The sequence below is a fragment of the Drosophila ananassae genome, chromosome 2L (assembly GCF_017639315.1).
Source record: "Drosophila ananassae strain 14024-0371.13 chromosome 2L, ASM1763931v2, whole genome shotgun sequence".
Classification (NCBI taxonomy): domain Eukaryota; kingdom Metazoa; phylum Arthropoda; class Insecta; order Diptera; family Drosophilidae; genus Drosophila; species Drosophila ananassae.
This window is the reverse complement of record NC_057927.1, coordinates 15,486,361-15,512,370: the sequence shown is the minus strand read 5'-3', so window position 1 is coordinate 15,512,370 and position 26,010 is coordinate 15,486,361. Positions and strand designations below refer to the sequence as shown.

At 44.7% G+C, this 26,010-nt stretch overlaps 10 protein-coding genes across 15 annotated transcripts; 5 read left to right on the top strand and 5 right to left on the bottom strand.

Moving 5' to 3' along the window:
- Positions 1-212: 212 nt before the first annotated feature.
- LOC6499330 (U6 snRNA phosphodiesterase) lies at positions 213-1,373 on the top strand. The gene is made up of 3 exons (XM_001954820.4): positions 213-423; positions 473-802; positions 857-1,373. Exons 1-3 carry the CDS (start codon positions 332-334, stop codon positions 1,191-1,193), a joined length of 759 nt encoding a protein of 252 aa, XP_001954856.1. The 5' UTR covers positions 213-331; the 3' UTR covers positions 1,194-1,373.
- On the bottom strand, positions 1,363-4,094 carry LOC6501253 (dynein regulatory complex protein 11). The gene is made up of 5 exons (XM_001954819.4): positions 3,860-4,094; positions 2,790-3,790; positions 1,829-2,737; positions 1,599-1,769; positions 1,363-1,537 (listed from the first exon to the last, which is right to left on the bottom strand). The coding sequence occupies exons 1-5, from the start codon at positions 4,085-4,087 to the stop codon at positions 1,363-1,365; spliced, it is 2,484 nt and encodes an 827-aa protein (XP_001954855.1). The 5' UTR covers positions 4,088-4,094.
- Positions 4,095-4,229: 135 nt separating this feature from the next.
- On the bottom strand, positions 4,230-6,508 carry LOC6501252 (vacuolar protein sorting-associated protein 45). The gene is made up of 3 exons (XM_001954818.4): positions 6,295-6,508; positions 6,038-6,236; positions 4,230-5,975 (listed from the first exon to the last, which is right to left on the bottom strand). Exons 1-3 carry the CDS (start codon positions 6,385-6,387, stop codon positions 4,543-4,545), a joined length of 1,725 nt encoding a protein of 574 aa, XP_001954854.1. The 5' UTR covers positions 6,388-6,508; the 3' UTR covers positions 4,230-4,542.
- Positions 6,509-6,572: 64 nt separating this feature from the next.
- Positions 6,573-8,783, top strand: LOC6499331 (metaxin-1 homolog). Of its 3 annotated transcripts, none has more exons than XM_001954817.4 (5): positions 6,573-6,916; positions 7,005-7,151; positions 7,271-7,549; positions 7,728-8,123; positions 8,301-8,783. In XM_001954817.4, the coding sequence occupies exons 1-5, from the start codon at positions 6,830-6,832 to the stop codon at positions 8,373-8,375; spliced, it is 984 nt and encodes a 327-aa protein (XP_001954853.1). In that variant the 5' UTR covers positions 6,573-6,829; the 3' UTR covers positions 8,376-8,783. The 3 variants fall into 3 exon arrangements, with proteins under 3 accessions (XP_001954853.1, XP_014766011.1, XP_032306194.1); XM_014910525.3 differs by having other exon boundaries at positions 6,672-6,916; positions 8,187-8,783; XM_032450303.2 differs by having other exon boundaries at positions 6,672-6,916; positions 8,175-8,783.
- Positions 8,784-8,824: 41 nt separating this feature from the next.
- On the bottom strand, positions 8,825-10,596 carry LOC6501251 (methyl-CpG-binding domain protein 2). Of its 2 annotated transcripts, XM_001954816.4 has the most exons (3): positions 10,313-10,596; positions 9,743-10,081; positions 8,825-9,440 (listed from the first exon to the last, which is right to left on the bottom strand). In XM_001954816.4, the coding sequence occupies exons 1-3, from the start codon at positions 10,480-10,482 to the stop codon at positions 8,951-8,953; spliced, it is 999 nt and encodes a 332-aa protein (XP_001954852.1). In that variant the 5' UTR covers positions 10,483-10,596; the 3' UTR covers positions 8,825-8,950. The 2 variants fall into 2 exon arrangements, with proteins under 2 accessions (XP_001954852.1, XP_014766969.1); XM_014911483.3 differs by lacking the exon at positions 9,743-10,081 and having other exon boundaries at positions 10,313-10,591.
- A 168-nt stretch (positions 10,597-10,764) lies between these two features.
- Positions 10,765-12,630, top strand: LOC6499332 (AP-1 complex subunit mu-1). The gene is made up of 3 exons (XM_014910526.3): positions 10,765-10,854; positions 10,926-11,919; positions 11,975-12,630. The coding sequence occupies exons 2-3, from the start codon at positions 11,098-11,100 to the stop codon at positions 12,431-12,433; spliced, it is 1,281 nt and encodes a 426-aa protein (XP_014766012.1). The 5' UTR covers positions 10,765-10,854; positions 10,926-11,097; the 3' UTR covers positions 12,434-12,630.
- On the bottom strand, positions 12,564-14,517 carry LOC6501250 (2-oxoisovalerate dehydrogenase subunit alpha, mitochondrial). The gene is made up of 4 exons (XM_001954814.3): positions 14,353-14,517; positions 13,764-14,298; positions 13,539-13,704; positions 12,564-13,482 (listed from the first exon to the last, which is right to left on the bottom strand). Exons 1-4 carry the CDS (start codon positions 14,419-14,421, stop codon positions 12,933-12,935), a joined length of 1,320 nt encoding a protein of 439 aa, XP_001954850.1. The 5' UTR covers positions 14,422-14,517; the 3' UTR covers positions 12,564-12,932.
- A 329-nt stretch (positions 14,518-14,846) lies between these two features.
- Positions 14,847-16,558, top strand: LOC6499333 (probable tRNA (uracil-O(2)-)-methyltransferase). 2 transcript variants are annotated; one of them, XM_001954813.4, is made up of 2 exons: positions 14,847-15,157; positions 15,211-16,558. In XM_001954813.4, exons 1-2 carry the CDS (start codon positions 14,896-14,898, stop codon positions 16,503-16,505), a joined length of 1,557 nt encoding a protein of 518 aa, XP_001954849.1. In that variant the 5' UTR covers positions 14,847-14,895; the 3' UTR covers positions 16,506-16,558. The 2 variants fall into 2 exon arrangements, with proteins under 2 accessions (XP_001954849.1, XP_032310288.1); XM_032454397.2 differs by having other exon boundaries at positions 15,024-15,153.
- Positions 16,498-18,135, bottom strand: LOC6501249 (RNA-binding protein with serine-rich domain 1-A). Its single transcript, XM_001954812.4, has 3 exons — positions 17,950-18,135; positions 17,713-17,886; positions 16,498-17,575 (listed from the first exon to the last, which is right to left on the bottom strand). Coding segments are annotated over exons 1-3 (1,131 nt in total). The 5' UTR covers positions 17,952-18,135; the 3' UTR covers positions 16,498-16,620.
- A 976-nt stretch (positions 18,136-19,111) lies between these two features.
- LOC6499334 (zinc finger protein squeeze) lies at positions 19,112-24,985 on the top strand. Of its 2 annotated transcripts, none has more exons than XM_001954811.4 (3): positions 19,112-19,817; positions 22,350-22,886; positions 23,001-24,985. In XM_001954811.4, exons 2-3 carry the CDS (start codon positions 22,533-22,535, stop codon positions 24,225-24,227), a joined length of 1,581 nt encoding a protein of 526 aa, XP_001954847.2. In that variant the 5' UTR covers positions 19,112-19,817; positions 22,350-22,532; the 3' UTR covers positions 24,228-24,985. The 2 variants fall into 2 exon arrangements, with proteins under 2 accessions (XP_001954847.2, XP_044571268.1); XM_044715333.1 differs by lacking the exon at positions 19,112-19,817 and adding an exon at positions 21,378-22,277.
- The last annotated feature ends 1,025 nt before the right edge of the window (positions 24,986-26,010 follow it).

The following is a 26,010-nucleotide window of genomic DNA, read 5'->3' as shown; positions in this document are numbered from 1 at the left end:
ACTAGAGGGTGGCGTAATACACCGTTAGATTTAAATCCGACGATCCAATTCAGTAAACAGCCTTATGTATATCTAAGCCACTTTATCTACTAGTGGTGCAGCCTGATTAAATATAAATTTTTCATAATCCATAGAGCTGAATCCCTGAGATCCAGGATGTGTTCCATTTTCGAAAAGACTTCCCTTTTTCGAAAACAAAAGCATCAGCTGTTGTGCCAGCAAAAATATGGATGCATTCGGTCACACTTCGAATACCAATTCACTAACAAAAAGCGCGCATTATCTATAAGTTTACTGGAAACTCCAAAGTGGAAACCTTAAATATATAAAAATGGCTCTTGTTGACTATGGAGATAGCAGCTCCTCCACCTCAGAAGCCGAGGACCTCTCAAGCAACATCCCAGCAACGGTCCCACTGAAAAGGTAATGTAGTTTTGGGGGATCCTTCGAATTTCTACATTTTCATGTGAAGATTTGCTTTGCCCACAGCTGAAGCGCTTTTGGGTTCCAAAAAACACAAGCCGGAAGAGGTAGTTGATGATCCTGCCCAGCACGGTGGACGGATCCGTAGTTTTAAGCACGAACGAGGCAACTGGGCCACCTACATCTATGTGCCGGCTGGGGCCTGTGCGGAACAGCTTGAGGATTTCCAGGCCGAAGCCATTGCCAAATTAGCGCCCCAAGTCGAGTTGACAGCCAACGAGTCGTTGCATCTTAGTCTTAGCCGGACTGTAGTGCTTCAGCATCACCAGATAGATGAGTTCTCGAGATCACTAAAGACTGCTCTTCACAGCTGCACTGGGTGAGTTTAGATGATCTTCATCAACCAGATCCTTTGCTAACAACGCATTTGTAGCTTTTCAGCCAGCCTGAATGGCCTTCGGATATACACGAATGATGAGTCCACCAGAACTTTTGTTGCCGTCCAACTGGACGCGGCCTTCAGGGACAAGGCATCGATGCTCCTCAATCCCATCGACTCAGTGATGCTGGAATACAGGTTACCTCCATTCTATGACCCGCCATCTTTCCACGTTAGTCTGCTTTGGTGCGTGGGCGATCAGACAAAAGTTCTTACCGAAAAGTTGGAAGAACTGCAAGAGTTGCTTGCCGATCAGGACACCCTACCACTGCCTGTCACTGATGTCCATTTGAAATGTGGCAATAGGGACTTTTCCTATATTTTGAAATAGGTCAAGTTGAACTTGGATGACCAGTTTTTTTTGTTATATATAACCTGGTTAAACCATGTGAGACTTAATCATGAATCCTTCAGAATGAAAATGTTGAAGTGGGGAGTATAAAGAATGTATAATTATTAGTTATTCAAGATAAAATATAAAAAGTCTATTAAAATATCCTTTAGTTCTGTCCTTTCTTTTTGTTTCCATTGCCCTGTTTAGCCGCCTGTGCCTGTTCCTCTATTAGACGCTCCTCTTCCAATTCCAGGAATCGCTGGCGACGACGTCCCAGCGGTGTCTTGGACCACCAGGACTCAAAAGCCTCCTCTTCTTCGCGATAGACCGGATCCCGAGAGCTGTTATTTAAAATATAAATTTAAGACAAACTAGGAAGTTATCCTAATGACACCCACTGACCACAAAACATTGATAAGTTCGGCATTTGTCAGGGGCTGAGTTCGCAATTGCAATTTTCGCTTGCAGGTCATCACTTCCTTAATACAAGCGTCAATAGATCCAATGGTATAACCATCGGAAATTTTGGCCATGACACTGGTGTCCAGGTTGGAGATACCCCCAGAATATTGGCTGAAAATTATTGTAGAATAATCGACAAAGTCGTGTTGGTATTCTAATATAATTCTTACTGAAGCAATGATTTCCAAGCATGGGACATGGCCCCGTAATCCGGACGTGGAATATATATAAACCGATTGTAGACCGACTGCAGGAGCTTCTGGTCAGCTTCCCACGGCAGATTTGAGGTTCCAACAAAGAGAACGCGATCTTCTGGTGCAATATTCTTTATAAGCTTGGGCAGATCCTTTTTTAATCGCTTGGGATCTGTTCGGTCCGTCTTTGGAATCTTTTTCATGAAAGGACGCTCCGCATCTCCCATGTAAATGACCGCTGGCTGAAGCAACCGGGACACCTTTAGGACCAGATGAATGAGCATTATAAGGCCTGATTTTCCCGGATATTTTCCAACTATATTCGCAGGAGTTAAATCGAACAGTACAGCTCCAACCTCCGTACAAATGGCGTGCAGGAGAGCCTTCTTTCCCGATCCTTTGGGACCGGCCAGCAAAACGGATCGAATCAGCGGTGTGCAGTTGTGAATGGTCTCAGAGCCGAGTGGTATAATGCAGTATTCCGTGAGGATCTGCCGAATGTCGCCAGGAGAGGGATTTGTTCCATTTCGGGCAGTCAGAGCCTTATCTCCGAGAAATTGCTTCAACTTCAACTCGGGATACTTTCTGATAATTCCATTTGTGACCAGCTCCTCGTAGAGAGACTCGGTAGTGCGGTCTGGGGTAAGATCCTTCTCCTTCTTCTTTTTGCTCTTCTTCCCAGAGCGACGGGTCTTCTTGCTGCTCTTCTTTACCTTTTTCCCAACAGCCGTTTGAAGCAGCTCGATCTCCTGCCGCATAACATCGTCAACGGCGCGTCGGAACTCAAGCTCCACCTCTTGGTATTTGTCGCTGTATATCATATCCTCGTAAGCTGCCTGGCTCAACACACCCGCCTCGTCCTTGTCGCGCCAGGTGTCGTTAAAACTGTAAATAATAAAATTAAAAACACCTCACCTTCATGAACTCATTAACTTACAGGTCGATCTCCGCACGGATGTCTGGCAGGCAGACGGAGGGTGCAGGCTGATAGCTCATATCCTCTTCTTGGGCTTCATTGACATTGAGATCACCGCTACGTGCCGGTGACTTGGATTTGTCCTTGGTCTTGCGTGACTCCTTGGAGGACCGAGCCGACGACCTGCTGTGCTCGCTCTCCGTGCCCGGCCGGCTGAAAATATGCAAGGATCCCCCTTGGTCCTCAGAGGGAAAGTCGGGCAGCTTGCCAGTTTTATCGTAGCAGTCCTTCACCCAGCCACGTATCTCGTCAGCGATGTCTTCCTTCATGCTGGCGCCATGCTTGGTACGGATCTCCTCCTGAACCACTCGCTGCCGTTCTTCGAATTGCTCCCCGTAGAGGGCCTGGGCCTGGTAACGCTTCTCATTGTGCTGTAGCTTCTCCAACTTTTCTGCCCGCTCCTTAAGCACTGCTGGCGGGGGTGGCAGCATGCCGATTAAGATCATCTCTTCCATCTTGCGACGCCGGGTGATCCGACGGGCTGTGTGGCCTCTCCACATCTTCTGGATCTTCATGGCAGCCAGCAGTCCGGAGTCACTGCGCTCCTTTTCGCTTCGCTCCTCGGACTTGCCTTTCTCTTTAAGAATTCGGATCTCTTTCATGAAATGGGCCCGCAAGCGTCCCTGTCGGGCTCTCTCATGCATCTGAAGCATCCGAATGGCTTCGATTTCTGTGGTGATCGTCTCCTCCATTTCATTCTCCTCCAACCAGCCGAGTTTCACGAGAATCTCCTGCATAGTTTTCTTTCGAAACTCCAGTTCCTGCTGCCGCTCGCGCAGGAAATATCGGGGAACCCGTAACTCTGTATCCATGGGCGTTAGCCGCAACCGCTCCACCACGTCGTCATTGTAGCTGAACTCCATTAAGTCAATGTTTACCAGATCGTGCTTCAGCTCAATCACACGACCCAGACAGGCGTCTAGCAGCTTTCGCACCAACTGGCGCTTCTGCGGTTGGATCATCTGTGGGAAATGAAGAAATGGGAAGGAAATCAGTACCATCTATTAAGGATACATCGTGGTACACCTTACATTGTCGTAAACATCCTCCAGTCGGTTGCTGAGGCAGATGTAGCGCAGATAGAACTCGTACAGACTCGCTTGCAGCAGGGCCTTCGCATCTGCTTCGGCGGCGACGGAGCCCAAAGTGGCCACTGTCGTGTCCAACTCCTGATGCTGCCTTTCATAGTCAATAGTTGAGAGCAGCTCGCACTCATGTTGGGCTGTATGCCAAATATCATTGAAGTACGTGCTGGACATGGCGAATAGAAATCCGGTAATGCATTCACATTAGTTTTTTGAACTGTTTGTTTTATCAACTAGTATCCTGGTGGGGCCACAGTTGCTATGGAGTTTGTTTGGCTATAAGGGTAGAATCCTTACAAAGCAAATACATGTTTGATGATTTTTCAGCGGTTTTATAGTGTATAATATAATACATTTCATAATCATTAGTTGCATCGAGGTCTCCTCAATATACACCCACAAATATTACATGGAATAGTCTTATAACTAAATGGGCTATCTGCTTACATAGACAATAATTAATGGAATAGTCTAAAATATCGCAAATTACGTTTGGTTAAATGGTCTAAAAATTGGATAAAGTTTCGAAAGAAAAAGCTTTTTGTTTGATATTAGAATTACACAAAATAAGATGATAATAATAAATAGTTAACAGTATTAGTTATACAATTGTATGTGCAGTTTTCGTTTTATATATTGTCTGTGGAACAGTACTTGATCATTGATTTGGTATGCTTAAATTGAATACCATTTGTAGCAGCCAGGACCTCGTTGATAAAGCTTTGCGAATTGTGTATTGTTGTGCCACCGAGGATGACCCGGTAACCAGCATTATTGAGCTGGTGAACAGATAAGGCCTCCTCATAGGTGGCACCGCCAATTATAAAGACAACCACTTCCTGCGGCGGTCTTCGGAATGGCACTAGCTCTGAATTGATAGCTGGAAATTGGGGATCGAGCTCTCGACCCTTGAAAACATCCTCCAAAGTCTCCTTTAACAAAGGAGTATGTTGGGTGAAAACGTTCTCCACTCCCTTCAGGCCCTTGATAAGATTGCGGGTCAGTTTTACGGCATCTGTTATCCGTACCATATTGAAAAGATCGCCCTGACGCACATGGGTGCCAGCATACTCAACCAGGGCTGGAACTACAGCAGCCCGACCGCCTCGTGATTTGATAATCTGCAGCAATCCAGAGGTATCGCAGTTAGCGTGACGTTCATATCGCAATGCATAGAGAGCCACGAGTTTCAGGGAATCCTCGATGGAAATGCGCTCATCGGCGATCAACTTCTTTATACGCTGCAGCTGGGCGGAGTGTTCCGCCTTGCAAGCGATCTCCTGCTCCAGTTCAGACACTTCGAATAGGTTTCTCTTATTACTTAGTCCAGAAAGCTCGCCGATCACGCAAAGATGTTTCTGCACTGTGCCGGACATTTTCTTGAACTGCGGATACGATTCGATGAAGTTCTTCATATCTGCGATGCTCTCGACCTTCTTGTGATCGTTTGCTTTCCGCTGAAACTCCTCCATTAGTTGTTTGATAGTAGATCCGATCTCTCCGTAGTTGGAGTACATGTTGTTGCCGTAGAACTCATCCTGGTCGCCGGATAATACCAGTTCCTTAAAGTCCTTGGGCACATTGGGCCGGTCAGACAGATCTACACGGTTGTTATTTATCTGTAAAAGCTCATGCACCATCGCCTGGTATGTCCACTGATGCAGCAATGGCGTCACAGGATCGTCCCTTCGATCGAGTACTAATAGAAGTGGTGGTGCTGCCCCATCTATGTTGGAGCGAAAGTCAAACAGGCTTGATTCTTTGGTAATTTGCTCGTAGATCTGTTTGGCCAGAAGCTGGGCAGCTTGGGATCCGGCTCGATAGCGAATTACAGGGTTTAGCTTCAATGACAATAACACTGCAGTTAATCCTTGCATACTACGGGTAAGGGCGTCAGGAAGCCAGTTAAGATTCGCCATGCAGCATGGTAGGTTTAGGGAGAAGAGATTCGGATTGACACAGAGATAGTCCGCATACAGCTCCTTAACCTCGCGCACCGATTCCGATTCATCGCACTCTGCCAAATACTTGATATCAGTGCGGGGTATTATGTTGGTGAAATCTGAAACACAATTTTATTTCGGATTAGCCTTTTATAAGTAAATATTTATGGTTTTGACTCACATATGTAGTAGGCGCTGTATTTGGGATTCCGCAGTTCGTTGGCCAGGAGTTGTATATTCTGCTTCGTGGCCCGGATAAATACGATGCACTTTAGGTACTTCAGCCGTTCGTTGGATCTCCCAGAATCAAGACGCTCAAACAGGTACACCTCCCGCTGCAGCATGTCCGATTGGCTAAAAGCCATTGAAATGATACTCGTCTAAAAATCAGAATTTCAGTACGGGTCAAATTGTCCCATATGGTATGGTGGCACTCACCGTCTCCTTGTCCAGCAGGATGATCTTCATGCCCGGTCCAGACTCGGAGCACATTTTATCTATGTACAGCTTTATTCCACTAATTAGATTCATTGTTTGGCCAGCTAATTTAAGGCGAAAATCGAATGAAAATATTTTTTTGCAAACAGATGTGCTGGAGATGGGCACTTTTCGATAGTTTAGTGATAACAGCGATAATCACCGGTGGAAGCTTAAATGCGGGCTTTTTTTTATAAAAGCTAATAGGAGGCGTTAAAATAAAGTTCGTTTGCTTAAAAAATGTTTAAAAAGATCAAAAATTAATAAATTAAATCCTTGGCACAATCGTAGTCTGAATCGCGTTTCCAACGATTTACAAAAAAGACAACGCGTTAGGAAATGTAGAGATACAGGGTGCCTAGCACTTATCAGTCAAAAGCACAGAAAGCAGCCACAAATTCTGGCATATATTTTTGGATTCAAATTTTGATGGGTACAATGCATTGCTGAAAAGCCATAAAATACAAGAGTATAAACGAGCAAAGAAGCCGACCCAATGGAGATGCAACTGGGCGCCATGCTGCATGTGTACAAGGGCGAGTGGGGACTGCCGTCCATTGACTTTGAATGTTTACGTGCCTTGGTGAGTTCCGTTGCATCACACAAATCGGCAGCACGCCGTTTCCCTATTATCGCTATCTATGAGCAAAAGCAACTCTTCCTATCCACAGTGCCTGCTAAGATTCACCAGATGTCCCATGGAGGTTCAGACAAGCTCCAATCCGTTGCGTTCGGGAACCGGCAAGTTGCCCTACCTGCAGATTGGCAACGACAAGTTTGCGGGCTACAGGCAGATCAAACGTGTGCTGGATCGCGAGGTGAGTGCCGAAAGTCAGGCGCGCAAAACAGCGGCAGCGGTTCGCAAAAGCAATGCCGGGTGAACAAACTGCGTGCCTATTTATAGCTAAACGACCCCACTCGTCCAATCCTCTTCCAGGGCTACCCGATTGATGCGCACTTGAGCACCAAACAAAAGCATTTGTCCACCACCTACGCTAACTGGGTATTCACCAATCTACATGCGTACTATCACTACTTCCTGTACGGAGAGCCCCACAACTTCGACACCACTACACGCAGCCTCTATGCCAAGCGGACGCCGTTCCCCTTCAACTTCTATTACCCATCGTCCTACCAGAAGGAGGCCTGCGACGTGGTCCAGGTGATGGCCGGCTTCGATGTCAACGACAAGATGGACAAGCACGAAGGGGACTACGTAAGTGGAGGACAGGAACTCTGAACAGAATAGAACATATCTAATCACTTTTGAAAGGATTAATTTCCCCATGCGAATTTCAAATTGCGTTATTGGTTATGATTCATATTATTAATTTATTTCGCAATTTAAGATTGCTGTTACTAAAACAAGTAATATATTTTATTTAATTTTCCAGCTCGTTGCAAATGCCAAAAAGTGCGTGAATCTGCTCTCCCGCAAGCTTGGACGAAAGGTCTGGTTCTTCGGGGACACTTATAGCGAGTTCGATGCCATTGTGTACAGCTACCTGGCTATTATCTTCAAGATCACACTGCCCAACAATCCACTGCAGAACCACATCAAGGGCTGCCAGAATCTAGTGAACTTTATCAACCGCATTACCAGGGACATATTCAGAGACGAGGGCTATAGCTCCGTCAAGCTGACGAAGACTCCGAGCGGCACGGAAGCGAATTTGACTCCCTCGGAGCGCAAGTTCCTGGAATCTGAATTCAATACCAAAGTCGTGGCTGGCGTCGGTGCGATCGCAGCCATGGCGGCGTTTGCAGCATGGCGGGGAATATACAACCAGGTGGGTGTGACTGATTGGGTAACGTAGACCTGACCCCCTAACTTCCTGAAGTTTATTCGTTAGTTTTGGGTGAATGTCTTCATTTGGCTCCAGACACTCTTGTAGCATTGCAACCCGTATAAGCCAAAATTACCAGTTCACTACATTGCAAAATTCCGATTGCTTCATCCCTTGCAGCTAACAACGCGCTCCTCGACGGACTACGATGGCATTGATTACGAGGATGATGAGCTGGAAGAGGGTTTGGACTAATCGTACCTCTTTACAACGATGTCTATGTGTATCTATAGAGTTTACATTTTAAAATATAAAAGGGGAGAGAAGCACAAATCTGTCCAAAGTTAGAACGTTAAATATACATAAGATTGGGTCTATTTTTGTGCAGAGATTGGCAGGAGTGGACAGTACATGTTTCCAATATCTTTTGAAAGTCCCCCATATTATTGGTCCGACATGAAATGTTGACAAAGAACCCGTTCATCTCTGTTACTTCCATTCCAAAGATTTTCCCATTGGATGCATTTATCATCCATAAAAGTCGACCCGTTCTAATATACATATGTGTGTATATGTATTTTAGTTCCAATACAGTTTTAACATTGTGCAGAATAGCATTTGGAAGCGTAATAAAGAGGGCCAACGCTCTTGGCGTAAAAAGGACTTTTGAATTGTCTTGATCTCTAATAAAAACCAATGTCACATGGAGTCGCTTGGGTTTATTACACACTAGACTTATGATTACATTTCGAATAAGGGGTCAATACGATAAATAGAGATGTTAGAGTCTACAATGGAATTGGTAGCTTAAGGGGTGGCATCCGACACACTCATGTCTTGAGCGCATCCTGTAACTTCCGTCGCGCCACGCTGACCCGATCTTCCTGCTTCCGAATATCGTCCTCGGATATGATCACCGCGTGCATGAGCGGCTGCTCGGGATTCATGAACGCCATGGCGTTTTTGGTTAACTCAGCCTTTGTCGAACTTTGGCCGTGGACGCCAGCGTTCAGAATGTGCAGAGCTGTTGCCACCGACTGCAGGACGGTCTGTTCGTTGACATTAGGGCCAACTGTGCGTATGGTCTTGGGCAGTGAAATATCATCCAGCTCTTCCCCGTTGTCGTGGCAGGCACGCAGACGTTCCAGCCTCTTTTCCCAAAATAGCTGCTTTGGTTTCTCCTGAGTGCCGTGTTTGGCATCGTTTTTTACCTTTCCAGGTTCCGGTTCGTGGTTGCGGATCGACGTCACCGGCTGCTTAAAAATCGAGGCAGTCTGTCGAATAGGTGGCACCAGGGAGACATCTGTGCGTAATGCCCGACTGAAAGTGATGGAAAAAGTGTACGGAATTAATAAGACATCCCTTAAGAGTTCTCTAAAACACACCGAACAGCACACAAAATAAAAACAAAGCTGAGAAAAACATGCGTATGAAACAAAACACAGCTCAGGTGGCACAGAGCTACAGCGATTAAGAAGCCAATTGATTGATTTTGGGTTTTCAGATTATTTTGAATTCGTTTTCTTTTCCGGCTGTAGACTTTGCGTCCTGGACGTAGGCTACGATAACTAGACAGGACACGCTTGCATGCAAGAGCCAAGTGCTCCTCCACTTGGCTCTACCTGAGTTCAAGCTGTTGCTGCTGGCGCGGATTGCCGGCGGTCGTCGCAGTAACCGTCGGATTAGTGGTTGCTGCTGCTGTTGCTGGAGTAGCTGTGACTGCGGCACCTGTTCCCGGTGGTCCTTGGCCCAGTTGGGAACGGGCATACTTTCGCTTCAGTGCAGGTCCACCGCTACCGCTTCCGTTGCCTCCAGTCAGAGGCATTGGCATGGCACTGCAGCGGTACAAAGAAATGGAGGGCGAGGGCAGTGGGCGCTGCTCCACCTTGCCGACTGGATAGTCAAGATTTCCGGTGTCCAGTCCATCACCACGCTTGCTCTCGACCCTCTTGCCTGTGGGACTGTGGCGGAATAGACACGGCGATGGAAAAGAATAGTAGTGGACCGTGTGCAAGTGTATGTGTGTGTGTATACATAGTTTATGTTGTGTGGTATTTATGTGAATGTAATAACAGAAAGGCAGTGAAAGTGATTAATCGTATATCCGATTCCATGGCGTGCAGTGATCTGTACATTGGGGTCAGACCCCAGATTGTCTGGGAGTTCGCCTGCTTATCCCGCATCCTCTTTACCTGTAGTAGAAAACATCCACCTTGTTGTTGTTGTTGCTGCTACTATTGGTTGTGATGCTGGCGTTGCTGTTGGCGCTGCTAGCCGACTTGCGACCCTCGTCGCGTTGCCATCCTTTGGGCAAGACATCGACGCGTTTACGTTCAATTGTAACGCTGGGGTTCATTTGCATTCTCGCCAAAATAAATAATTAAAAATATTCTCAAAGCAGCGTCTAGAGAGTAACAGTATGACCTTAGTTGGGAAAACGGAAAATATCACCTCCAGGGCTACCAAGAAAATTCACCTGCAGAAGGTGCAATTTATAAAAATCTATGAAATATTTTGTATGGGATTACCCATTTATTGCTGATACAACAAATTAAGAATTATTTTTTATTAACATCCACAAGCATCAATAAACTAATTACACCTTAAAGTATACTTCGCAATATAATGTCCTCCGGTCACATTTCGCCATTCGTTCGTTTTCCAACACTGTGATTGCAATCGATAGCTGCAGGTCTATGCGAGAAGAAGAAGAAGAAGCAGCAGAAAAGGCGACGTAAGAAATTTTCAAGTTTTCAATAGCAATTTCCTGGCCATTAATACGAGAAAACTATGTAAAACGAACAGCCGGACACCCGCCGCGCCTCAGACACCTCGCCACAGTCGCTGCCCGCGAAAAAGAACGCCTGCTCGATCGCCGTTCAATCAATATTGAAAGTCTTAATTCGCACCAACTGAAAACTTTACATCTGGGACAAGTGGCAGCTGCTGGGCGAGCTAAACCTCCACCTCCACTAACATGTCTTCTTCAGCCATTTTCGTGCTGGACGTGAAGGGCAAGGTGTTGATATCGCGCAACTACCGCGGCGACAACATCGACATGGCCGTCATCGACAAGTTTATGCCACTGCTTATGGAGCGGGAGGAGGAGGGCCTGATCACCCCAATCCTTCAGACGGCGGAGACAACTTTTGCCTACATTAAAACCAATAACCTTTACATCGTTTCAACCACACCGCGTAACAAGAACGTCAACATCGCCCTCGTGTTCGTATTCTTGCACAAGATCGCCCAAGTTTTTGTAGAGTATTTTAAGGAGCTGGAGGAGGAATCCATTAGGGACAACTTTGTGATCATTTACGAACTGTTAGATGAGCTTCTGGACTTTGGGTACCCGCAGACAACCGATTCGAAGATCTTGCAAGAGTACATTACACAGGAAGGCCACAAGTTGGAGCTGCAGCCACGCATTCCGGTTGCAGTGACTAATGCAGTGTCTTGGCGATCCGAGGGCATTAAGTACCGCAAAAATGAGGTCTTTCTTGACGTAATTGAGTCGGTGAACTTGCTGGCTAATGCCAACGGAAATGTTCTTCGAAGCGAAATTGTGGGCGCTATAAAAATGCGCGTTTATCTTTCGGGCATGCCTGAGCTGCGCCTAGGTCTCAATGACAAAGTCCTATTCGAGAGCACGGGGCGAGGCAAATCCAAGTCCGTAGAGCTCGAGGATGTCAAGTTCCATCAGTGTGTACGCTTGTCTCGCTTTGAGAACGATCGGACGATCTCGTTCATTCCCCCGGACGGTGAATTCGAGCTAATGTCGTACCGCCTTAACACGCACGTGAGTATATAAAAGAAAAGTAAATACCATGATCTAAATCTCTTCCTATTGGCAGGTTAAACCCCTTATATGGATTGAGTCGGTAATAGAGAGACATGCCCACTCCCGCGTGGAGTACATGATAAAGGCGAAGTCACAGTTTAAGCGGCGATCGACGGCCAATAACGTCGAGATAGTTATCCCAGTACCTGCTGACGCTGACTCACCGAAATTCAAAACGACCATCGGGAGCTGCAAGTACGCGCCCGAACAGAACGCCATTATCTGGACGATTAAGTCGTTCCCAGGCGGCAAGGAATACTTAATGCGTGCCCACTTCGGTTTGCCGAGCGTGGAGAGTGAAGACAATACAGAGGGCAAGCCGCCTATTCAGGTGCGCTTTGAAATTCCTTATTTCACTACGTCAGGAATCCAAGTACGATATTTGAAAATTATCGAAAAGAGCGGATACCAGGCACTGCCATGGGTGCGGTATATCACGCAGAACGGCGACTACCAGTTGCGCACCAATTAAGCTCCAGAGCCCTACCGCAGCATCATTCCAGCCAAGCTTCAGTGAGCGGCTCCTGTAACAGGCAGCTTCTCATACCCCTGCGTTATGTTTTGCGATGCATTGCGTTAAGTCAAAAGTATATTTGTATTTGTATTGTTTCAGTATATGTATATTGTATGTAAATCAAAGCTAATAAATTTTAACACCTTTTCATAACACCTGCACCAGAGTGGGTCAATTTGCGTGAGAAAAAAAAAGTACACATTAAATCCATCCATAGACCATGAGAAACAATCAATTTAACTATTAAAAAATTATTGTAAGAAGACACGGTTTTGATTTGGTTTTGAGTTGGTAACAACATAAAAATTGACCCACCCAATCGGCACAGGTGAGTCATAACAAACGGGTTGGACCCACACAGAACTGTTTGACTTTTGCTTAATCATAATAAATGCACTTTCAATCGAGTCTCTCGGTTTGATTTCTGAGTTACTAGCTTCCTTTGGCCACGATGGAATTACTGCTTAAAGTTCTTCAACGGGTAATGTTCCTTGTGTGCCTCCAGATGCTTCTCGAGCTCCTTTCGCTGCTCCACTAGGTGTTCCGGCATCTCGGCGTAAACACCTTCGAACATTTCCCTCCAGTTGGGCTTGAGCTTCTTCTCTGATACGGCGATCTGCTTCAAAACCTTCTTACGCACGTCCTTAATGAATGCGGTTTCCTCGGCCTCATCGAACCACCCCTTGTGCACCATGTAGCGCTTCAGCTTGGAAATGGGATTATCGACAGAGTTCCATACTTCAATCTCCTCAGGAGATCGGTAGGCGGTGCTGTCATCCGAGGTGGAGTGGTGGCTCACTCGGTATGCCAAAGCCTCGAAAACCACAGGTTTATTCTCCTTCAGTACATATTCACGGGCCATCTTCATGGCGTTGTAAACGGCGAACACGTCGGTGCCATCCACTCGAATTGTGGCAATTCCATAACCCATTGGTCCACGCCCAGCGATACCATCTCCTTTGTATTGCTCGTGAGATGGAGTGGATATAGCGAAACCATTATTGCGGCTAAAACGACACAAATAAATATAATTTTTCAAAAGGGATTAGAGAGTAAAACCCACCAGAAGAGGATCACTGGACAACCCAAGGTAGCGGCAAAGTTGAAAGCTGCATGAGCGTCTCCTTCGGATGCAGCTCCTTCGCCAAAGTAGCAGACCACACATGCATCGTTACCCTTCTTCATTTTCATGGCATAAGCAGCTCCAACAGCCTGGGGCATTTGGGTGGCTATAATTTAAACAGGGATTAGTGTAGTCCAGTAAAGAGTGGCAAGCGCATCTACTTACATAGCGGACTTGAGATGGTGACAAAGTTCAGCTCCCGGGATCCGTAGTGGACGGGCATTTGCTTGCCGCGACCCAAGTCGTCCACGTTACCGTAGCACTGATCGATGAACTGGTCGATTCGGAAGCCACGCCACACCAACACGCCAGCTTCTCTGTACTGTCCGTAGATGAGATCCCGCATTTCCAAGGCTGCAGCACTGCCGATATGTGAAGCCTCCTCTCCGAAATTGGTCATGTAGAAAGAGATCCTGCCCTGGCGCTGCGACTCGTAGAGGATCTTGTCCATGGTGTTCAGCAGCAGCATGTCCCGGAACATTTTCTCCACCACCTCTCGGCTCAGTTGGGGATCCTGGGTCTCATCCGCAATGAAGCCATCCCGATCCATCACCCGGTAGATGGGGATTGGGGCATAGTCTTCTGGCAGGTTTAGCTTCAGCTGGCTTACGAATGGTGCTTTTGCTCCAGGGAAGTTGGCGTAGTCGTTTGCAGGATCGGAACTGTATTGCCGCGAAGATGTGGGCAGTGCTCCAACAACCTGGCATGAAACTAGGAGTCAATAACATCTTTACTATAAAATTCAGTTACAGACCGTTTTAAGGTGCTGATGCTGCCTCCCCAAGGCGCCCAACATTGGGATAGTTTTCCGTAGGAACGACATGCTATTTATAATATTATGCTAAACTATTAAATGCAGGTAAGATGTAGATTCAGCTGCGTGTTCAGCTGATTACGCAACCAGCAGGTGATCGATAGACTTATCGATCTTTATTAAATTGCACAAAATTTAAAAAAGTGCAACTTTGATAAAAATGTATTCTCATTAAACCAAATTAATGTACAGAAATTTATTGAATAAAATAACTTAAATTAAGAAGTGCAATTATAGGACGTATTTACACATAAAGATGCTAGTTCACTCTTTAATAATAAAGTTTAAAAAATATTTTGTAATTTAGTTTAATTTTTATTTAGTTAAGGCCAACAAATACTTACAAATTTTTCAGAGAAATTATCTCTTATTTTAATAAAAAATATATAAAAAGTTTGTTAATCAAAAGCAAGCGCCAAACATAATCTATCGATAAAAATAACACGAAGTTTATTTACAAATCCACCTTGTTGTCCAGCCATCATGTCTTTGGAAGAAGCGCAATTTTGGCAAGGGATTGGAATATTAATCAAAAATTACCATGCCTTGAATAAGAAGATCTTCGGAGTGGTGATAACTGCTGTCGAAAAGCTGCAAGACAGCCGACTGTGCGACTCCAGCGAAGAGGAACTCACGAGATGCCTTAAAGAGGAGCCAAACAAGCGCACCTGCGGAGGATTTAAGTTAGGATTCAAACTACTGCCAAAGAAACTCTCTGACAACATCTTGGGCACTGGAACTGTGGGTGCGAAGCTTTCATTAAAGTTTATTTCCCATATTTAATATATTTTATTACAGACTTTGTGAATTGCAGTTACAAGTGCGAGTTTGCCAGCAATAATATCGAGGACTTCCATGTGCGTTTTCTTAATGGACAGCTTGTATTAGCTGGCTCCGAGAAGAACCCGAACTGGCTGGAGTTTGTCCTTAAGCCGAAGCTTATGAACTGGTCGCAATCCCAACAAGAAGAGTCAAAAGTAAAGTCCCTAAGCTTGGTGAGCGAGGAGAAGTACAATGACCTGTACAAGAAGCTGAAGGAAAAACATGCCCAGCGTTTGCTCCAATATTGGAAAACTGCACAAGAATCAACGGACCCCCTTAAGTTTATTTACGAGGACTTGGCTATCGCGGCATACCTTATTATTCTGTGGAGTCATACGCAATCAGAGCCGCAGGCTTTTGCCGATTTGGGTTGTGGTAACGGACTACTGGTTCATGTTTTAAACGCCGAGGGCTACAAAGGTTACGGCTACGACATCAGGAAACGGAAGCTTTGGTCCCTCTATCCAGAGGATACCAAGAGTAGCCTAATAGAAAAGACAGTGGAGCCCAACAACTTCCGCTTAGACTTCCCAGAAATCGACTGGCTGATCGGGAATCACTCGGATGAGTTATCACCCTGGCTGCCGGTGCTAGCCGGGCGTTTAAACTGCAGCTTCTTCCTGCTGCCATGCTGCCCATTTGAGCTATCGGGAGCCAAGTTCCAGAGGCGCAACACTGGCATAAGTGCTTACCAGGACTTCTTTCACTACGTCAAAAGAGTTTCCCAAGAGTGCGGCTTTGAAATCCTTGAAGACCGCCTTAAAATTCCCAGCACCAAGCGACTGGCTCTGATCGGATTGAAAAAAACAAAGACAAGGAGCAGGGAAGAACTAGAGTGCTTCGTTCAGGAAGAATTAACAAAATACAAAACCGGGGAGTCACAAATAAAGTTGCGAGGAAAGGAGGAGCTGGTTCGCAATTGTACGCAAATACAGAAACCCATCATTGACTCATTGGTGCTGAAAATCTTCAAGCAGTTGCTTGCTTCTCAAGATGACATGTGGTCAGGGCGTCTGCCCATGAGAAATATCGCCCAGAGCCTTACCAAGGACGAGTTGAGAAACATTAAATCTGAGTGTGGCGGCATAAAAACCCTGCTGCGGAACAAGCATGAGGTATTCGAGTTTTGTGGCGGCGACCTCGTAGGAATACGGAGGCCTAAGCCACCTACTGCCTCCCAACTCACAAAAAGGAAGAGGAACTGCTTTTTCAAACTTCACCATCCACTTTCCTGTCCTCTCTCCGACTCAGAATGCTCTTTTATACACTGAAAAAGTTGTATGTTGTTTATTGTTGTTTGGATTATAATATGATGTAAACTGCATTTCAATTCTACCAAATATCATGACTCGTCGGTCCATTGTACAATGTGGATTTCAAACAATTCTAGCGGGAACTGTCGGAACTGTTGCTGCGGCGCCGGCGACGAATCGGTGAACGAGATCGACGGCGTGGGGAACGACGGCCTCGCGGAGGAGACGGGCGTCTTCCACCACCACCTCCACCGCGATTGTTGAAGCGGTTGAAGGGTGGAGGTGAGCGCCAGCGATTGCCTTGAGGACGACGCATTGGGGGCGATGGTCGGCGCATGGGTAGCCGCTGCTTGGGGAGGATGACAGGCGAGACCGTAATCTCCTGTCCATCGATTTGTCCGCCATCCATGTGCTTCATGGCCGACTCGCAGTCGTCGGATGTGGAGTACTCCACGTAAGCCATGCCACGGCCAAAGTTTGGATGGTTCCGGTCAGTTGGGAACTCCACCGTCTTCACTTCCCCGAAGCTGCTGAAAATCTCAAACACATGGTCCTTTGTCACGTTGCGAGTAAGTCGCCCGACATGAATGCGCACCGGCTTTGGAGTGGGGGACCTAGTACGAGTGCGAGATCGGGAGCGGGTGCGCTCTCGCCGTTTTGGAGGCGGCGTTCTTTCCCCAGAGCCCCTTCCACGACGACGCGGCGACCGAGAGCGACTAGCCGAGCGGGATCGTTCTCGTTTAAGGTTGTTGTTTTCAACTAAGGGCCTCTCATTGGAGCCTGCACGGCGGACGCGATCTCTAGAGCGACTGCGGCGCTCACGATCCCGCTCTGGCTCCTTGCGAGCCTTACTGGCAGGGCGGGGCGACTTTGAGGCTCGTCTTGGTGAACGGGAACGAGACCGTGTGCTGGGTTTAGTCTTTTCTTTATCCTTGGCACCACTTCCGGCCCCTCCGCGACGACGGTTCTTCTCACTGCGATCAGAGTCGCTGGATGAGCTTGAAGAGGAACTCGAAGAGTCACTGGAGCTGCTCGAGCTTGAACGTGAACTTCCAGAACTGCTACGCGACGAGCTGCTATCGGATGAGCTAGAAAAACAAATTTAAACAAGATTTTAAGTTATGAGCATGCGAATTTGTTGCAAATTATTAAAATAAGGTTAAGAAATGTTTTTTTTTTAATATTAAAAATATGCACACAATCCGATTAGGTGCCGGTTTCTTACCTGCGGCTGGAGTCGCTGCTGGATGATGCAGAGCCCCGACGTTTACGCTCGCGCTCCCTACGCGAGGAACTGGCTGCCGCTTTTCCGTCTTTTTCTTTAGTGTCCTTATCTTTGTTATCCTTCTCCTTCTTTTCTCTCACCTCACCTTCGCCGGCGGGACTCTGGGCACGCGCCCTGTTTGCGAGAGAAAATTATAAATTTTCATTGAAAATACGATTATTGTGCCCCATTACTTACATTTCTTAGATTAACAATTAGTTTTCTGTCAAGCAATCGTGGTAGCCTTCTATTCGAAGAGCTTGTTTAATTAATATATTTATTTTTTCAGCCTCACGGAGTCCAATTTTAGGTAGCGTTTTCAGTAGGGATGTGTGGTCCGCCAGTTTTGTACCTATCGAATCGAGTTTTGTACCTATCGTACCTGTCGAAGTTAAAAAAAACTATCGATATATACTTTGGTACATTTTTTCTTAAAATTAACAATTATATATTTATTCTTTATAAAATCGAAGATGCAACATTGTTTTTAATATTTTTGTTTGTAAGACTATTTTCTTATTGGGTATTTAAAATAATTTAAAAAAAAATTTTATAAGAGGTAAATATTTAAGAATGAGTTGGAAGACACTGATGGACATTAAGTAGGATTTTTTTTATTTTAAGGAAAATTTATTCTTCAAATTAATACATAAAAAGTTATTTCTATTGTTTAAAAGGAATTAGGTTAAAATAAGGTTGAAAATATATTTTCGGGGCTCATCAAAAATGTAGCAAAATAAATACAAAGCTGAGGTACAATTATAATATATTTTAATGCAATATTTTATTTTAAGGAAAATTTATTCTTCAAATTAATACATAAAAAGTTATTTCTATTGTTTAAAAGGAATTAGGTTAAAATAAGGTTGAAAATATATTTTCGGGGCTCATCCAAAATATAGAAAAATAAATACAAAGCTGAGGTACAATTATAATATATTTTAATGCAATATGGGACTAAAAATATAAAATAAATAACATATAAGGTAAAAACATAGCGTTAAAAATAGCCAGAGAACTTGAAATTTAAATTTTGATTTATTTTTGACTAAAAATACGCAGGAATGCGATCCCGCCACGAGTGAAATCGAAAGGGTCAAGACACCCGGAAGGATTCTGAGGGGGAAGGATTCCGGGAGAGTAGGATTTCTTTTATTCACTGTTCTCGCCAACATTTGGCCCAATTAAATTCGGTTTCAAACAAAAAAAAAAGTAGGATGGCCGAAAAAAAATCCGAGGCGCCGGAATAAAAAACCGGAATTGACGAAAGAGAGCGCATCTGAAGAGAGAGCTGCTAAAAAGTACATACATAAAAAAATGTGAGCCGAAGAGAGCCGAAAGTACATACATAAAAAACATAAACAAGTATTTTTGAAGAGTATGCACGAAGAGTGCTCGGGCAGCGCTGCCGACGGAGCAGCCGTGGTTTAAAAGCATCAACAACTGAATAATTTTTTTTTTCGGTAAAAAAACTTCGGCGGGAGAGGACATATTCCGGCTGTTTTTATTCCGCTGCTCGGTTTTTGCTTTTTTCTGCTGTGCGACGTAAACAACCGACGAAGTTCGCAACGTGCTCGTTGTAATTGCAATTAATCGCCGTTCGCCGAAATAAAATTGACAAAAAAAAAGGGCAACCCAGTGCAGAAAAAAAAGAAAGAAAAAAAAAACCAGACCGAAACTACGGATGTGTTTGTTGGTGTGGGTGTATATTTTTGGCGTGCGCGGCCATTTTTTCTTGTTTTAATACTGTGGGAGCGAAAGAGACGCCAAACCGCAAAGAAAAACTACGAAAATCCGCACTATATTCGCGCTAAATTGTGGAAAATTAATCAATCGCAGAGGGCACCGAAAACAAACACTCGGACCCCAAAAAAAGTGCCCCAAATCCACACACAATTTCTCTAAGTGAAACACACAGAAAGAGTAAACGCGCCTACAGCCCCCTCGGCAACCGCTTCCACCCACAAATCAGTTGGGGAACACGTGCTCGCTGAATATTAATTTAAAACTGGCCATTAAATTAGGCCAATACTGCCAGCTGAGATACAGAAAGGACTGTAATATTGGTTAGTACTTCCCCCCCGCCAACAATTTGTTTATTTACTTTACTTATTGGACAAACACTGGGAGTGTTTGTTTCTTCCCACGCACAGTGGTCACATGATAGTTTTACCGCGCAAAATATTAATAAATGTTTCAGTGATCTTAGCTTCTTTCAATTTTTAAAAAATTGTATTTTTATGGTAGTCCAGACCTTTTTTGGAGTTATTAATATTACACATATTAGTTGTTTTATAACTTCCATCAAATTAGCACAATTTTTACCAAAAATTAAACAGAAAATAATACCTTTTCAATAAGAACCTTAAAATCATATTGGAAAAATAAATAGAAATTGTTAACTTAAAAGGATAGAAGAAATTCTAATTTATTTAATAAATAATGTAATAATATTCTGTTTTTTATGATTCGTGGTGAAATTACTTAACTTATTATATTTCTTAACAAAAATTCAATATAATTTTTAAAAGTTTAAATAAAGTATTAATGGAAGTAGTGGGACCTCTAGTCCCACAGTGCCACTGCAAACAAACATACATATTCGAACCAGATTCTGTAATCTTTTTCATTGAAATCCTTCACATTATATTTTAAACTTGATTGTAAACAACATTACATAGTACATAATATATTCCATATAGTAAGAATGAATTAAAAACATTTTAATTGCAATAATGGGGACTTTTGTTTGTCGCTTGTTTGACTTTTAATGTTCGTTCCCATTCATTCGGTTTTTTTTTTTTTTAAATGTATTTTTGTGTGTCGTCGTGTCTTTTTTTTATCCCCAACTTTTTTTGTATTCAAAATATTCGCTGTTTTTTCGCACACGTTGAGCGAGTAGAAAAAAAAAAGAGTGTTTGTTTATGTTGCTCTCTTGCTCGCTCTTTGTTCTCTCTTTTTTTCAGCTGCTTGCGCTCAATTAATTTTCGTTGATTCGTTTTTTGTTGCTTGTATGTGTGTTGGTTTTTTTTGTGTATACTATTTTATATGATTTTTTTTTTTGGGGCCTGCCCGATTGCGTTTTTTTTTGTTCCCCCATTTGCATTATCAGGTTGAGTGGCCGATTTTCCGTGTTTCTGTAGTTCTGTAGTTACACGACTCGACTTTTGTTTCATGCCACTTTCGCTGAAACACATACTTTTTCGTTTTCGTTTTTGCAATTGTTCCGTTACGCCAGCAAACAATTGTTTGTCGCTCCCCTCGCCCCCCTCGCTCTATCCCCATCTCGCTCTAAATGTGCGCAACAAGCGAAATGTGCGTCCTTTTTAACATTACCCTGCTGCCCTCGCAATTTATTCCTGTTTTTTTATGCTATTCAATTGTCCAACAACGTCAGCAACAACAAAAAACCAAAAAACCGGTTATTTTGACCAAAGCAGCAAAAACACAATTCCAAAAAAAAAAAAAAAAACGAATTTACTTCTGACGTCAACGCCCACCCGACCAAAAGGTCGTAATCAAATTTGCGTCCCAACATTCCGGTTTATTTATTTGAACTATTTATTTAATTATAATACCATTAAAATAATAGATTTAGTTATCTTTTGTCAAAATATACATATACAGTTTATGACGTGGGTTTCGTTTTCTGAATGAAATCTAGAAAAGGTTTGGATTTTTGTATCTAATAGATACAAAGATATGTTCTTCATAGGGGACTTAATAAATGATAATAACTGTAATAATGATAATAAATTATAACTTTTAGATCTATTCCTACTAACTGAAAATTACAATTTCACAAGATATTGAAATAATATTTTAAATTAAATAAATTTTAAGATAAAAGTATCTCAAATCTCTACTTTCTTTCAAGCTTAAACTCTATTTATTTATGTATTTTAATGGTTTCTCTCTTAAGACTAAAGACAATAAGAAATTGTGGCCTTAAAACAGCATTGACCCGCTAGAAGGTTTGGTGCACCGCCCTACAATGTTCCGGAGATGTTGCTGCAGCTGCCTGTGCAATTGCATTCAGTTCTCGAGGTTGTTGACACGTTCCGTTGGCGCCCCTGACTTTTTTTGTTTTTCTAGCTAGCCCTCCCCACTGACTTTTTCAATCCGCCCCAATACCACCACCACCACCAACCAGTAACCGCGATTTCGGTTCTTCAAGCAAAACGATTTCGTTTCGCTTTTCCATCTTGTTGTCACCAACAATTTCAGGCCGCAAGCGCCTTTTTTGTTTATCTTGTGATTTTTTTCGTTGACTATTTGTTTTTTGCTCGGCATTGTTATTAATTCTTTTGGCTTTTTGCTATTCGCGCAACACTCGCAGCTTTTTTACTGGGTTGCCTGCCTGCTGCACTTGGTGCTTGGGCCTCAGCTTTTGTTCAGAATGCAGCACGTTTAATTCACAAACAATTAATTAATTCATGCACATTTAATGTTAATGTGCAGAAATTAATGTACCCGCTGCGGGGCAGAGAGCGGGAATAGTATAGCGGGCCAAGCGAAATCGAAAAGTAGTTTAAGCACTTGTGCCGACTGGGCACTATTTTTCGTACTGAAGAATTACAATATTTCTGTATTTTCAGCACAAAGCTACAGCTGAATTGTGTAAGCCAGCCAGTCCGCCCGTTGAGTGTCGACTTCCCGTCGACGACTTCATTCCACTCGCACTTGTTGGCCAGCTCAGCTCGCTGACCACGCCCCCCAAGCTGGACGCTCGCACCATCCCCTACCGCCCGCTGACCCTTGGCGGCCATCAGCCGCCGCTTATGGCCGAACTGCCGACGGCGCCGAACGGCGTCCCCAGCGGCGACTACCTGCACCGATCCATCGACCAGCTGAGATCCCTGGGCCATCTGACCACGGCTCAATTAGTCCACGATTACAAGCCCTTCAACATCAGCGAATTCCGTCAGAATGTGGCTGAGCGCCTGGATTACTCGTTGAAGAATGGATTGGTCCAACAGCAGCAGCAACAGCAAATGGTAATGGAGCAGCAGCAACAGCATCCCGACCAGCAGCAGCATCTGCATCACCAACAGCAGCAGCAGCAACAGCAACTCAAGACGAGCTACAGTGCCCCCAACTCGCCGCCAACTCCACACGAGCAGCAGGAGCAGAAGGTCAGTCTTTAACTCCAAAGCCTCCAAAGTTTATTAGGATTAGATATTGTTGGACCTAATAGTATTAAAGTTCTACAACTTATTGTATCTTTTCCCAAACATTTCTACTTCCAGTACGATCCTAGTCGATCGCCGCCGCGTCAACAGATGAGCAGTGCCAGTGGAAGCGGCAGCAACGGATCCTCGCCGGAGGAGGAGTCCCGACGCGGCGATGGCGACCAGGCGAAGCCCTACAAGTGCGCCTCCTGCAACAAATCGTTTGCCAACTCCTCTTACCTGTCGCAGCATACGCGCATCCACCTGGGAATCAAGCCGTACCGATGCGAAATCTGTCAGCGCAAGTTCACGCAACTGTCGCACCTCCAGCAGCATATCCGGACGCACACGGGCGACAAGCCCTATAAATGCCGACACGCCGGCTGTCCGAAGGCCTTCTCCCAGCTTTCCAATCTGCAGTCGCACTCACGATGCCACCAGACGGATAAGCCGTTCAAGTGCAACTCATGCTACAAGTGCTTCGGGGACGAAATGACCCTGCTGGAGCACATACCCAAGCACAAGGACTCCAAGCACCTGAAGACGCACATCTGCAACCTGTGCGGGAAGTCGTACACGCAGGAGACGTACTTGCAGAAGCATCTGCAAAAGCACGCCGAGAAAGCGGAGAAGCAGCAGCACAGGCACACTGCCCAGGTGACTTCTGCCCATCAACCGCATGTCCCTGCGGGCGGAATTGGCCTCAACCTGCAGCGCCAGGCGATGAACGATGCCAATGCCGCCTATTGGGCCAAAATGGGAGCCGATAGTGCGGCTGCCTCGCTGGCGGAGGCTATCCAACAGCAGCTTCCGCAGGCGAATGGTCAAACGTATGGTAACTTCGCCTCCCTGCAACCGCAGCACCAGCCGCAGGAGCTGCTGCAGCATCATCAGAGATTGGCCGATACCCCGGGGCATTCGCACAGTCCGCACGAGGAGGCCACGGGAGAGGATCTCGTCTTGCGGCAATCGACACCACAACATCACCTCCAGCAACAGCAGCAGGCGCAGCAACAGCAATCACAGCCGGGCCCTGGTTCTTCGGCCTTTACACCGCTCACAGCTTCGGTTGCCCCACCGCCGCCGCCACACCTGCAACAGCATCGGGCACCGCCGGCGGCCACTGCCGCTTACCTCTATCAGCAGAATGCAGCTGCTGCGGCCGCTGCCTTTCCCACGCAGCTCATTTCGCTGCACCAGATCCGCAACTATGCCCACCAGCCAGGAGCGGCGGGTCTCATCGCTGGCGATCACCTCCCCCTCGGCCTGAGCGCCGTCAACGCCGCCAAGGAGAAGGCGCAATAGTACAGGCCTGGGCGAGGCCGCAAGAGGCAGCAACGATGACATTAGCCTTAGGTCAGCGTTTCAACTGGGTTGCGTTCGAAGAGGGAGAGTTGAAAAGTACAAACAAGTTTGTGCATTAACCTGTTCTTAAACTTTGAAGACAATTCACTTGAAACACTCAAATTACAAATAATTTTAAGTCTAAGACATAATGAAGTTGGAAGTGGCTTAGAAGCTGGGATTGCTGTTGGTTTCCGCCAGAAACCCCTTTAATCCCAAATCATCTATATCTGTATACGAATCATAAAGAGATCATCACTGCCCGAAGTCCAAGGGAAACTCTCAGAAGTCCTCAAGTTTCTTGCCCCTTCCAACATCAACGTAAAGTATAATTGTGTGGGTCGACTCAGGTTTTCTATACGATATAGTTAATTATTTATTCGTAACACTCCCCCTTTAATGTTCATGAGCAATATCCAGCTAAAACTCTGAATTATTTAAACTGATTGGGTTTAAATAGATCACAGTTTTGGCATCCACTAGGGGCCGTACAAAGTACGGCGGTAGACCTGCGGTTTTTAGATTGTACATAGATGTATGTATATCTGTGCTGTAAATGTAATCGTATTGTCCTAGATATAGGTACCTAGATCCTACCTAATTTATCAACTAACTAGCGCCCTAAGGACATTTTCTACTTGTTAGGCAACCTACAAAATGGATCAGTTTGAAATTGTAAAATTATAAAAATAATAAATTTTGAAATTATTTATAAAACACCCCGAAGACTATACATATTTAATCTTTAAATTTAAGTCCACCGCAAGACTTTTATTTAAATCGGCACTGGGAAATGCAACGATCCAGAAAAATGCAACCTAATCCGCTTAGCATCCTCGAGGAGAGGTTCTTTGTGCCCGAGGCGACATAAGAGATTTATGTTCACCCCAAATAATCCGAGTAGCCATTGGGAAATGTAGGGAGCCGATCCGATCGAGACTTATCTCCAAAATTTCTCTAACTCGCAGCTGTCGCTTGGGCTTGAGACAGAGTCCAGAGTCGTTGTCTCAGGGGGTAAGATCTCAGCTGAGAGTGCTTTCCCCTGCTCGAAATGCTTGACTGCGCTCCGTTGGCGAATAATGATTGATGACTGATTGAGAAATGAAATTTTCGGCTGATCGGGGCAGAGATTAATGAAAAATGAATCATTTAACTAGATTCGCTGGGACTTATTTGAGAGTTTCATACACGATATGAAACGGGTTCAACTCCGCAGAGTTGAAGTTTCGAGAGTTCTCCAGCCATCACGATTTGCAACTTGAGGCAAGTACTCGAAAATGTCGAGTTCTTGGCCAGAATTTTGAGTTACAGCCACCGAAGACGGATTAGTAAATTGATATTTTTTATGTGCCGCTAAAGAAACAACCAAGTTCATTCAGTCTATGAATATAGCTGGCTGAAGAGAAAAAAATCCCACAAAAACGAATTTCATAGCTAATTAATAAAACAATAAATTTTAAAATCCCACACAAAACCAGTTTAAGTTGTTAACAGGTGTTTTTTCATTATTATATTTTCTCTTTATAAAGCTTTTTTTTTGGCCCTCTGTCTTCGCTGAGCGCAGCGTTTGAATGGAATTATAAATAGCAGCAAATTGTGTTAAACAACCAAAAAAGTAAAATGCTTTTTATGATCTTTTTATGCCGCAAATAAACGCGAAATAAAAAACTACTAAAGAGCTCATAAAGATTGCCCGAACAATGGGGATTGTTGGGAATGAATAGACAGACAGACACCCACAAAC

Excerpts from the sequence above, each read along its gene's own strand:
- LOC6499330 (XM_001954820.4), top strand. The coding sequence starts at position 332 with ATGGCTCTTGTTGACTATGGAGATAGCAGCTCCTCCACCTCAGAAGCC. Across the intron at positions 424-472 it reads GCAACGGTCCCACTGAAAAG|ATTTGCTTTGCCCACAGCTG; the intron begins GTAATGTAGTTT and ends TTTCATGTGAAG. Across the intron at positions 803-856 it reads GCTCTTCACAGCTGCACTGG|CTTTTCAGCCAGCCTGAATG; the intron begins GTGAGTTTAGAT and ends ACGCATTTGTAG.
- LOC6501253 (XM_001954819.4), bottom strand. The coding sequence starts at position 4,087 with ATGTCCAGCACGTACTTCAATGATATTTGGCATACAGCCCAACATGAG. Across the intron at positions 3,791-3,859 it reads TGGAGGATGTTTACGACAAT|ATGATCCAACCGCAGAAGCG; the intron begins GTAAGGTGTACC and ends CATTTCCCACAG. Across the intron at positions 1,538-1,598 it reads GAACTTATCAATGTTTTGTG|CTCTCGGGATCCGGTCTATC; the intron begins GTCAGTGGGTGT and ends TTTAAATAACAG.
- LOC6501252 (XM_001954818.4), bottom strand. The coding sequence starts at position 6,387 with ATGAATCTAATTAGTGGAATAAAGCTGTACATAGATAAAATGTGCTCC. Across the intron at positions 6,237-6,294 it reads TCCTGCTGGACAAGGAGACG|ACGAGTATCATTTCAATGGC; the intron begins GTGAGTGCCACC and ends TCTGATTTTTAG. Across the intron at positions 5,976-6,037 it reads ATACAGCGCCTACTACATAT|ATTTCACCAACATAATACCC; the intron begins GTGAGTCAAAAC and ends ATTGTGTTTCAG.
- LOC6499331 (XM_001954817.4), top strand. The coding sequence starts at position 6,830 with ATGGAGATGCAACTGGGCGCCATGCTGCATGTGTACAAGGGCGAGTGG. Across the intron at positions 7,152-7,270 it reads AACGTGTGCTGGATCGCGAG|GGCTACCCGATTGATGCGCA; the intron begins GTGAGTGCCGAA and ends ATCCTCTTCCAG. Across the intron at positions 7,550-7,727 it reads ACAAGCACGAAGGGGACTAC|CTCGTTGCAAATGCCAAAAA; the intron begins GTAAGTGGAGGA and ends TTAATTTTCCAG.
- LOC6501251 (XM_001954816.4), bottom strand. The coding sequence starts at position 10,482 with ATGCAAATGAACCCCAGCGTTACAATTGAACGTAAACGCGTCGATGTC. Across the intron at positions 10,082-10,312 it reads GTGGATGTTTTCTACTACAG|TCCCACAGGCAAGAGGGTCG; the intron begins GTAAAGAGGATG and ends ATTCCGCCACAG. Across the intron at positions 9,441-9,742 it reads CAGCAACAGCTTGAACTCAG|TCGGGCATTACGCACAGATG; the intron begins GTAGAGCCAAGT and ends CATCACTTTCAG.
- LOC6499332 (XM_014910526.3), top strand. The coding sequence starts at position 11,098 with ATGTCTTCTTCAGCCATTTTCGTGCTGGACGTGAAGGGCAAGGTGTTG. Across the intron at positions 11,920-11,974 it reads CGTACCGCCTTAACACGCAC|GTTAAACCCCTTATATGGAT; the intron begins GTGAGTATATAA and ends TCCTATTGGCAG.
- LOC6501250 (XM_001954814.3), bottom strand. The coding sequence starts at position 14,421 with ATGTCGTTCCTACGGAAAACTATCCCAATGTTGGGCGCCTTGGGGAGG. Across the intron at positions 14,299-14,352 it reads AGCATCAGCACCTTAAAACG|GTTGTTGGAGCACTGCCCAC; the intron begins GTCTGTAACTGA and ends GTTTCATGCCAG. Across the intron at positions 13,483-13,538 it reads TGTCCAGTGATCCTCTTCTG|CCGCAATAATGGTTTCGCTA; the intron begins GTGGGTTTTACT and ends GTGTCGTTTTAG.
- LOC6499333 (XM_001954813.4), top strand. The coding sequence starts at position 14,896 with ATGTCTTTGGAAGAAGCGCAATTTTGGCAAGGGATTGGAATATTAATC. Across the intron at positions 15,158-15,210 it reads CTTGGGCACTGGAACTGTGG|ACTTTGTGAATTGCAGTTAC; the intron begins GTGCGAAGCTTT and ends ATTTTATTACAG.
- LOC6501249 (XM_001954812.4), bottom strand. Across the intron at positions 17,576-17,712 it reads AGCAGCGACTCCAGCCGCAG|CTCATCCGATAGCAGCTCGT; the intron begins GTAAGAAACCGG and ends TTGTTTTTCTAG.
- LOC6499334 (XM_001954811.4), top strand. The coding sequence starts at position 22,533 with ATGGCCGAACTGCCGACGGCGCCGAACGGCGTCCCCAGCGGCGACTAC. Across the intron at positions 22,887-23,000 it reads ACGAGCAGCAGGAGCAGAAG|TACGATCCTAGTCGATCGCC; the intron begins GTCAGTCTTTAA and ends TTCTACTTCCAG.